Source organism: Arabidopsis lyrata (genome assembly GCF_000004255.2).
Source record: "Arabidopsis lyrata subsp. lyrata unplaced genomic scaffold ARALYscaffold_3, whole genome shotgun sequence".
Taxonomy (NCBI): Eukaryota; Viridiplantae; Streptophyta; class Magnoliopsida; order Brassicales; family Brassicaceae; genus Arabidopsis; species Arabidopsis lyrata.
The window spans coordinates 7,181,615-7,192,483 of record NW_003302553.1 but is presented as its reverse complement, the minus strand read 5'-3'; the positions used below and the strand labels follow the sequence as shown (position 1 = coordinate 7,192,483).

Below are 10,869 nucleotides of genomic sequence, written 5' to 3'. Positions count from 1 at the left end.
ACTTAACGCGAGCCAATAGAATGTGGAGTTATGTTACATAACTTATATATTCATCAGCTTGATGGGTGTCCGATCATGTGCCCATAACTTTTGGTAGGAAGTTATAGTATCTTATTGCATTAACACCAATAATAGCTACAAACTGATCAGTTTTTTTCATTTCTTTCAAACTGATCATGTTTCAAGTGATGTACACTGAGTAAATTGAAAAAATACAATGAAATGAAACAAGAATACTAAAAAACCGCAAACAATTCACATTGATGCAATGATTTGGAGAATAAAGTTGGATTTAATGAAACATTACATACGATTTAAAATGTGAAAAAGTTGTATCATTCAACTAATGTTTTAGTAATTTATCGTCAAATCCTTTTTTATGTCAAGCAGACAACTTACAACTATATGTCTATTCAGTTTAAAACAGAAGTGTTGAGTTTGAGTGTAAGCAAAAAACATAAGAGTGGGAGAACAGGTGGGGTCAACGGCTAAAAAGATGAGCCACGTGTCAACTCGGGATTATGGCAGCCCTAGAAATACGACGAACTAACCGCAGTTAAACTGCGACACGTGTCCTATTGCTATTTCTTCTTGCCAACCTCTCAACATGATGGGACTAATATTGGCTTAATACGAAATGTATTAAAAAATTGTTATTTCACTTACAAATGTTTTTCTAAAAAGAATACAAAGTTGCGTACTTGCGTTCTTCTGTACAAAGAAATATGTTGTCACAACTAATCTCCCCAAAACACATGAAAACACTAGTAAATGGTAATTAAGCTTAAAGACTATGGCTAGTATCATCTCCACCGCAAATGAAGTAACTAAAGTCCGGTAAAATGAGCTGCGACGGCCCAAGGCCCAAGCCACTCTTCACCCGCTCGTACCAGCTTTTCCATTTTTTGGTGCTCATGCAAGCCGATGGTTTAAGCTTGTGGGACACGAAACGAAACCAAAGATGGGCTGAGATTGGTTTCCGTTGCTTGTACCTAAAATATTGGTTTGAACCGTTTTGTCAATTGTTTGGGGTTTGGAATGTGTCATGTGTGTGTATATATGTATGTGCAAGAGATGAGTCATAGTGTACCTTACCCTGAGGCTTGAAAGGAGTGTACCTTGCCTTGAGGCTTGAGAGGAGGAGTGAAATGTCAAAAAGCAAGCGTGAGGTTTTACAATGTCTAACCTACTGGTTATTCAATAAATGGGGCACCTTAAGGATGTGCAGTTATTATAGAGAAGATTTGAGAAAGAAAGTGGGAGAAACTCGGGACATTGTTGTATGTAAAATGGATTGATTACAGACTGTACCAAGCAACAGAACTCCGATTTGAATGACGATAGATCACAGTTTCGGTTATTCAGTATCTTTCGTAAGCTGGAAACCGCAATGACAAGTTCGAGATCCACATTCTCAACGCTCAAATCACCTTCTTTTTTTTTTTGTAACTTGACTTATCCAGCAATGGTTCACGGCTAGTACTAAAAAACCTAACATTTGATGAACAAATGATATTTAGAAAGTTGAAACTCAAAAACAGGGCAAATCCAAACAACAACAAAAAAAAATGGATCTTAAAATGGCCATGATACTTGATTCACAGTCCCTATTTTCCGACAGCACTCCTTGTTGTGCGGATCCAATCCCACATTGTTGTGTGTTTCGTCATCTGAACTAATACTATCTTCCAAAACATGAGAACATGTTTAAGCCAGAGTATCTATCACCGAACAATTTTATTTTTTTCTTCACAGAAACAAAGAAGATGAAATTTGTTACACCATGAATGAAAGAAATGGAAGCTGTACATTAATAACAATAGAAAAGCTCGCTCTGTTCTTGAAACTCACCACTTTAAAACGTAATTTTCTTTTTTTTTCTTCCTCTCGCTCTGACAACAAATTTTATGAACTTATTGACAAAAAAAATTTGAAAATCCAATCGTATCGTAACCTCATGCACTCTCTTCTTCTTCTTCTTTTTCTTCTTCTTCATCACCCATTTATTATTTCACTATAATTACCAAATGTAGTACGACTGAGCCGCTGCATCACCGCCGTATATGCTACCACCGGCGAAGCACGACGACGGAGAACTCATGAGTTCTTGACAAGGCTCTGGTGATACGTCGTCTGAGAAACCAGAGACGTTGGAGCATATCCAAGAATCTGAATGCGTGTGTAAATGAATATCCGTGAGGCATATCGATGTGAAGGGAGATTCTCCTATCCCGGTGAGATTCCCGGCCAATCCTATATCCACTCCGGTGAAATTCCGTAGGACGATGTGTGTCACGACTGGGAGTGCGTCCCAGTCGAATTTATCATCCGGATGCGATCCGGTGTGTCCGTTGGCAACGATGGCTGTGTCAACGCTGGTGAGATCGACGTCGGAGATTGTGATATTACGGATGTACCCTCCTCTGCCTCTGGTGGTTCTGAAGGCTACGCCTACGTGTGAGCTCTGTATGTTAAGACGCTCGACGGTCACGTCCGAGATTCCGCCTGACATCTCGCTCCCGAAGGAGATTCCGGCTCCAGTGGGAGACTTTAAGCTGAGATTCCGAATATAAACAGCGGTGGTTGGACGGCCGTAGTGTATGCCGTATTGGTCCCAACCACTCTTGAGAGAGACCGCGTCATGGCCAACATTGATTGTTGAGTCCTCAATACAAACATTGTCCGAAGAATCTGGAGAAAATGGCAAAAGAAATTAGCTTTCAAACGGTAACATTGTGGAATGACAGAAAAGAAAGACGAGATGGGTTTACCTGGGGCAACTCCAAGAACGTACGGAGAATCAACAGATGTTTCGATCAAAACTTTGCGGATATGAATCTGACTACAATAAACAGGGTGAATGTTGATTGAGGGTGCGTTTAAGAAGGTTAGATTTGATATGAGGATGTGCTTGGATGAGACAAATTCGATAATATGAGGTCGGCTATAGTTCAAGGACCCCGTCTCAAGCCATTCCCACCATGCCGCACCCTGACCGTCAAATGTCCCATTTTCGCCTGCCAAAAATATAGAAGTTTGAGTCTTAATGTCATCAAGCCAAAACTTTAGGTAATGCTGGTATGATATTGTTATTTACCGGTGATGACCACGTCTATTAGATTGTCTCCATTGATCAAACTTCTGTACCGCTTTCCAGGAAGTTCAATTCCGCGACCATAGGACGGTAAAGGGCTGACAACGTCCCAATGCGACGGATCCTAGCACAGTAGACAACAAAAGAGAAACTGTGTTACCGTGCTACCATTTAGACTTGGTCTAAACACAAAACTTGTCTGCCTAAACACTTCTCAAAGAGCTATAGATACCGGAAGAACACTAATAGCTCAACAAAAATAAACGCTAAACGCAAGCATCGAATCTTGCTTCCAAGAGAACGGTACTCATGATCATAGCTAGTGTTCATTTTTTTTTTTATGTTAGTTTTTGTTTCGGTACCCCAAATCGCAAACGCAACAAAACTCAGCTTTACAAGATTAGCTAGAGAGATCATACCGGTGATGCAAGAATTGTTGCTCCTTTCTCCAAGAAGAGAGTGAGATGGCTCGTGAGATTGAAGCTTCCTGTGAGCCATTTCCCTGGTGGAACATAAAGCTGAGCACCGCCTTTATCCGCAAAGGACTTGAGATAGAAAATGGCGTTCTGAAAAGCAAGAGTGTTGAGCGTCTTCCCATCTCCAACCGCTCCAAACTCGAGGATGGAAACACTATGAGGTCTAGGGTCTAACTTGAAAATCTCCTTGCAGATGGCATTATTGCCTTCCCCTCTGATCAGTAGAATAGTGAATGCCAGTAGCCAGACCAATGCCACCTGCATTACAACTTGAGAAAATCAGTTTAAATTCGATAAATCAGATCGAACTGATGAATTTATCGATAAAACCGGATCGAAACTGAAGATGTTAATGTGATGACTAACGAGAATCATATGTGAAGGGAAACAAAAAAACGTTGGAGTAAAGGAAAGTCCGGGAAAGCTAAAAAATTTCCCGGAAAATTGAGTTTGATAAGAATCATATCTAATGAAAAACATGAACTCTCCTCCATTCTCGGTTTCCATGGAAGAAATTCAGGGAAATCTGATAACTTTGGAAAATCTCAGAAAGAGCCATAGAGAGTTCATAAACTCGGAACTTTGAAAACAAACAGAAGCATAGGTCATAATGAAAACATCAATCAGAACTCACTGACATGAAGATCCATGAAAATATAACAGAACCCGTAAGTACAAAAACAGAGGAATCTAAGACAGATTTCTAGATGTGGCGGCTGAGATGTCCCAATTACAAACAAATAGCACAGAACTGAGGTAAGAACCCCAGGAGCTATCTCGATTTCATATGATTATCTTTAAGTGATAGAATCACAGAATTGAAGTATATAAACCATAAAAGATTCGTGTACAAAGTTTCATACTTTGGGATTGGAGACAAAGATTAAGCCAAACTCATTAGACAAGAATCAATAAGAGAATTTAAAAAAGGGAGAAACGTACTACTTACTGGCATCTTCATGGACTCAGAAACTTAAGTTCCTGAGGAAGATGGAGAAAAGTCGCAACAAAAGAAAAAAAAAAAAAAAGACCAGAGGAAGAGGAAATGAAGAGAGAGTCCGACGCAAGTACACACACATGTTATTATTTGTTTAACACTACTGTTTGTTGGAATTTGCTATTAATATTAATTTTAATCATTTTGTTTGATAAAGGACCAGACAATATCATTCACTGAGATTTTGGAGCGTTATTTTAGCCTTCTTCCCCTAAATAAAATTAATTAATGAGACATTAATCCTAATTTAATTTAATTCATATGTTTCATACTATTAATCCATGATTTTGGGAATAACTTTGTTTTGTTATTATGTTTTTCTGTATTTTGTTTTCATATCTGTTAATTGACTGTATGATTGTCCTTTTAATAATCTATACTAGTATAATCGCAGCACTTTTTATGACGGGTGGGTAAAAAAGCTTTCGGGTATATCGGATATCCGACCCATTTTAAAAATTTCTTCATAAAAAATTTGTTGGGTCGGGTTATATTTAGGGGCTTTTACAAAAATGCCACTTTTTCAATACCACTTTTTAAAAATATCCCCTTTTTAAAACCTTACTAGATCCTGACCCGCACATACGTGCGGGTTTTCATATTTTAAAAAAATTTTCTAACAAATTTTAATTCAATATAGATTATTTGTTGTTTCTATGATATATATTTTAGTGTATTAGATCTGAATTCACACGTATGTGCAGAGATATCTTTATATATATAAATTTTTATATAGATTTTAAAAATATAAAATATTTTGTTGTGTTAGTGAACTTCATAATAGTATAAATATTATATAGTTAGAGTAATGAACGAAATTCAGTTGCGTTAGTGCATAGTTATATTTTAAGATTCGGACCTACACGTACGTGTGAAATTATATTTAAGAAATAATTAAGATATAATTTAGTTGCAAAAGTTAAATGATGTTACGGTTTTTATTTTCTAAACTAATCAAAACATTTCTAACAGTTTGATTACATGTGTTATATAGGATATGGATTCGGTTTTAGTTTGGTTATTTCATGTATATTAGCTAGGCATAACTATATTGGAACGGGAAACCTATCCCGTCCTGTATCTGTCATAAATTCTTCGTTCCATAACCCGTCTCGTATACTTGAAATAAATATATGACGGTCCCGTATCCAGCATAAATAGAATATGTGTAAATGAAAACGTACGTACAGAATTATGTGTGTAAACAAATTTATTTTATATAGTGCTCATAAGCCGAACATATACCAGTTGGATATTTAGTTTGATTTTTAATTTATGTTCTCATCTCGTCCCGTCTCGTAATTCCTATTTTCATTTCATTCCATTAAATTCATAAACCAAATTCTTGTTTGCTTACCTTTAAATACCATATAATACATACTGTGAGTTTTGCAGATTAATATATATGTTGTTAAAATAACAAATATATTTTAAAATTTTTATTAATGTTTCTTTCCTTAGCTAAATTATGCATATTATTCTTTTCATTGTTTAATCATAATTAATTTGATTTTTGGACTAAAAATAAAAATTTGAGATACATCTCTAAAAGGGATATGCTATTGCTGCATAATTTGTTTTGAATACAAAATATATATTTAGTTTACATTATTTCGTGCAATATTTTAGGGATTTATTTAAGGAAGATTCGGTTGAAAAAAAAACGCAAAATAATTTGGAAATTAATATGTACAATGTATTGTTTAGATATTTCTGAAACTTGCTTTAAACGAAGGCCATGATGATACATATTTTAAATTTATTATTATTTGAGTTTATTTCATAGTAAATATAAATATTTGTTAATATCTAATATTGTTTTTCAGAAATTGTGAAATAAAATTTTGTTTTATATTTCAAAATTTATGAAAATATTATAACAAAACTAAATCTTTAAATTTGTATTTGATTTTCTTATGAAATTTCAAATTCAATATTAAAATCCTCCATTGATAAATCTTTTAAGGCATAGTATTTTGAATTAAAATGATACTAATTTCTTTTTTTTGATATAGAATAGTCTATTAGGATTGGTTTATATAAAATTTTAGTTGGATATCAAATCTTAGTTTTTCAATTCTCATTGGTTAAAAAATTTTTAGAAATTAATTTCAAATTTTCGTCCATAATTAATAAGAGAGAGAAAATTAGTTTATTTTTTTGGAAATTAATAATTATTTTAAAGAATTTAACTATTTTGTATTTAAATATATTAATTTTGTGATTCCTATTGTACCCTTAATGAAGTTATTTAAAAACACTAAAAATCAATGGCATCTTTTGTAATATTTTACCCTTTATAAGGTTGTTTAATATGTAGTGATTCCAAATTAATAATATAGATAAAAAATGCTCTTAAAAATATAAGATTTACCCAAATATGTATGTAATATTATTAAAACATACACAAACTATATTTCTATGTATCTAAAATCTTATAAATACTTTATAAATACATTATAAATGCATTTTAAATATCTTTAAAAACCTTTAAAATATCTTGTAAAACCTTTGAAAATCCTTTAAAATAACTTGTAAAACCTTTAAAAACACCTTATAAAACCTTATAAATACTTGGATCGAGTCTTCAAGTAGTAGTTACAATCCATAAGTACCTTATAAACCTAATAAAACTTTATAAAAATTTCAGATTTAAAAAGGGGCATTTTTTAAAATGGACATCTAAAAGGGGCATTTTTGAAAAGGGGCACACCAAAAGGGGTATTTTTAACAATTTAATAATTTAATAATTTAATAATTTAGATTTTTAGAAGATCTGATTAAGATTTATAATTATGATTCTCCTATCATCTTTGTTTGATTTGTTTTTAACTGTTTTGAATCATCATATAATACATAAAATAAAATAAAAAATCAATTTTTTTTCTGCATATACTGTGATTCGAAATTTTAAAAACGGACATATATTATCCAATTGACGAAAATGTGTGTTCAACGTTCTACATCGATTAAAATATTTAGACAATGATTCAGAATCATATCATAAATAAGAACATTAATAAAATAAATGAGTTTTTTGGCGGGATGGGTTTGGCGGGACGGGTTTTTGAATCAACAATAATAAAAAGATTAAAATATCATTAATCCGCCGCTTCAATACGGATTTAATCCTTATTTTTTTTAATACAAATCACAGGACGGGTTAAGAAATTACGGAACGGGTTATATTTCGGAAAGGATTTATATGGCGGACGAATTTGAATCAATATTTATATACCGCTCTAATACGGGTTAAATCCTCAGTTTATTAATAATTATCTCGTGGACTCGTGGTATACCGTTACTTAATAACAATTGTAAACTATAATATAAATAAATATGTTATAAGGAGATACAATTTAGAAAATATTTTTATACTAACTTTAAAATTAAATCATCCCGCGGTGTACCGCGGGTTAAAATCTAGTGATGATTATAAACTGACTAATTACTCAATTTAAACTCATCATTTTTTTTTTAGTTTGTCTTGAACGACTAGAACGAACATATCTTGCCGACACGACTATTCTACACTATGAATTAGTTTTTACTAATTCAGAGATTAAGAATTCTTGGTATAATTGTATATGCACCACCACCACTGATTTGTCTTAATTAGTAACCTAGTTATTTCACTGGCTATACAAATTATAAAATGCTAAGAAATTAAATCAATTGGGAAAAGACAATTATATTCATAGTAGATATAGATAGAGATAGGAGAGAAGAAGAATATGATGTGTTAAAAACGACACATGCAGCTCATGTGGTCTGTTTTGATTTGAGCTAGCAGCCGTTTGGATTTATTGTTTAAATACAAAAGAAAAGTTCACTAATACTATATTCTATATATAATAATTTTGCCAAAGTGATTAATATAATCTGAATTTTTCAGACCAGTCATCGATGGATTAAGAAGTCGTATTTGTTTACTACTAAAATACAAAACCTTGTTTATCAGCTGTTTTTTTTTTTAAGAGATTACTCATGTAAAAGTCAGTTATACACGCAAGTACTATTCAAATATTTCTTAACATTACACTAAGACATATTAATTTCGTAAATGTGAGATGTAGTTAGTATTCTTACAGATTATATAACCAAGGTTTGTTTTTTCATAGTATGTTAAAAATAAGAGCAAGTAGGTTTATATATGATTAAGTGTTAAATGCGAATAGGACACGTAAGCAGAAGCGCATGTGCTAAGACAGTGAAGATAACAGGACCCACAAGCAATCATCGGAGAGAAAATGCCAGCCTGGTTCTCTTTGACAGTCCATTTTTCCACTAAACCACACATTTTAATTTGGTTCAACATCCATATTTGTATACAAATTGATGCGGTATCAAACACACTTATCTCTATACCAAATAGTACTACAATAAATCGAAGTCTAATTAATGGGAAAGACCGAAGTAATGTGGAGATTTCAATTAATTGCAGATGATTGTGGAAATTACTAATATTTGATTTGATTTTCCATTGACTATATAGTATTGTGTTGTGACTTGTGATATACGCCACGCAAATGATTATAATTAGTAGTGTATATCTCGAAGGAAAATATTTATGTTGTACAACATTTTTGGATTGTCATGAAGTTGTTGCTTGTTCTAATTTATTCTTTGATTGATTTAGAAACAAAAACTGCGAGACTTCTTAGATAATGATTAAATCTTCATGTGAGAAAAAATAATGGTTTTGACGTCGTTATCTACTGATTTATATATTTATTCAATCACACATAGATCTAAAAGTTTAAGCTTAATAGCGATCTTAATAATATAAGTTATCAAGATGCGATTAGTTACTTGGTCTTTCATATTTGTTGGAATCTTATAAACGAGGCGGGTCATATACTTATGTCGGGTCATACCTATGTCAATATATCTTTTTTTTTTTTTTTTTTTTCACCACCTATGTCAATATATCTTAGAAACAAAATGATTATCCTTTTAATTTTAAGTCGTGTGGCCACTATAATTATGCCAGGTTATCTCCCGTGATCAATAAGCTCCAAATACTATTCAACTACTCATTAAGATCTTGTCAAAATTATCATTTTTTTCCTTTTGTTTTCTTGGACGTAACCCTAGCTGTCTAAATTCGAAAGCGATAATATAATGTACAGTGTACTCGTCTATAATAATTCCCACGAGCCACGACCTGTCCCCGACTAAACTTTCAAATATAGATTTATCATCATTAATCAAACTAAACAAGCTTGAGCTAAAGTTCAAAATTTGTAAACGGTAAACATGTTTGAGATCGTTAATGAAAAAAGTCGGACGTTGTTTTTGTATTCTAAGAATTTGTGACTGAATTTCAAACAAATCTACGGAATATGTACATATTTTTAATATTATCAAGCTTCTAGAACAAAGAACCATACTTGACATTGCAATGAAAAGATTATATATAGTATTGGTTTATCAATCTATATATAAAGATTTGACAAACCAATACTAAACTTAATAATAACTGGTCAACCAGTCTAGTACTGCGAAACCAACATAGATTAAGATTAGCTCAACTGTTTTAACTATGACTACGATATTCTAACGTACACAATAAACAGACTTTGCCAAAAAGGTAAAGAAAAAAAAACTCCTTGAGAGAGAACACGTAAATAAATTGGATACGTTGAAAGTTGGATTCTGTTAGGAATTTCTTCGGATCCCTTTTGTGGTTGCGGTGGAGACCCCACTCCTTAGTATTCACACTTTGACATTTACGTGATTCTTTCTCAACTTTTTTTTTTTTGGTTTTATTCGTCGTGATCATCGCAATATATACATTTACTATAATATAATACTTGGTGCATATAAAATGTTACTTACTCATGCTTGAAAACACATTTGTTTCAAGCCATGCGAGAAGAATCTATGATTCTTTTTTCACGAGCAATAAATTACGGTCAGCCCCATGATAATTACGGTGTTTTTTTTTTTTTTTTTTTTTGTCATCCGAAATAAATTAGAATTCAAAATAACCATTTCTGGGAAATGTTGTTTACATATGTAATATGAAGCGGTTCTGTACGAATTTTTCGTGCCAGATTATCCGTTTTTACATAATTACGGTATTTGTTTCTAGAGAATGTATTAAATTGAGAGTCAAATGATTCAACTACTTTTTTAATTAGCACTAATCACTAATCAATGCTCCCAATTGCATGCTAATGCTATTCAGTCGTCACTTAAGCAATAATGACAGCTAAAAGCTTGCAATAATATCGAATTATAAATAAATTACTCGAATTCATTTTTATTTTCGTAATTTAAGAAAAGATTTGAAAATT

General features: G+C 32.5%; 1 protein-coding gene across 3 annotated transcripts; it reads right to left on the bottom strand.

Annotated features, from left to right (window-relative positions):
* Window positions 1-1,722: 1,722 nt before the first annotated feature.
* On the bottom strand, window positions 1,723-4,720 carry LOC9321239 (probable polygalacturonase). 3 transcript variants are annotated; one of them, XM_021033487.1, is made up of 5 exons: window positions 4,520-4,720; window positions 3,514-3,828; window positions 3,098-3,218; window positions 2,772-3,017; window positions 1,723-2,691 (listed from the first exon to the last, which is right to left on the bottom strand). In XM_021033487.1, exons 1-5 carry the CDS (start codon window positions 4,529-4,531, stop codon window positions 2,021-2,023), a joined length of 1,365 nt encoding a protein of 454 aa, XP_020889146.1. In that variant the 5' UTR covers window positions 4,532-4,720; the 3' UTR covers window positions 1,723-2,020. The 3 variants fall into 3 exon arrangements, with proteins under 3 accessions (XP_020889146.1, XP_020889145.1, XP_002883030.1); XM_021033486.1 differs by having other exon boundaries at window positions 3,514-3,839; window positions 4,513-4,629; XM_002882984.2 differs by having other exon boundaries at window positions 3,514-3,839; window positions 4,520-4,622.
* Window positions 4,721-10,869: the final 6,149 nt, after the last annotated feature.

Coding starts and splice junctions, on each gene's coding strand:
- LOC9321239 (XM_021033486.1), bottom strand. Junction 3,219..3,513: donor CAACAATTCTTGCATCACCG/GTATGATCTCTC, acceptor CTACTGTGCTAG/GATCCGTCGCATTGGGACGT. Junction 2,692..2,771: donor CGTTCTTGGAGTTGCCCCAG/GTAAACCCATCT, acceptor CATTTTCTCCAG/ATTCTTCGGACAATGTTTGT.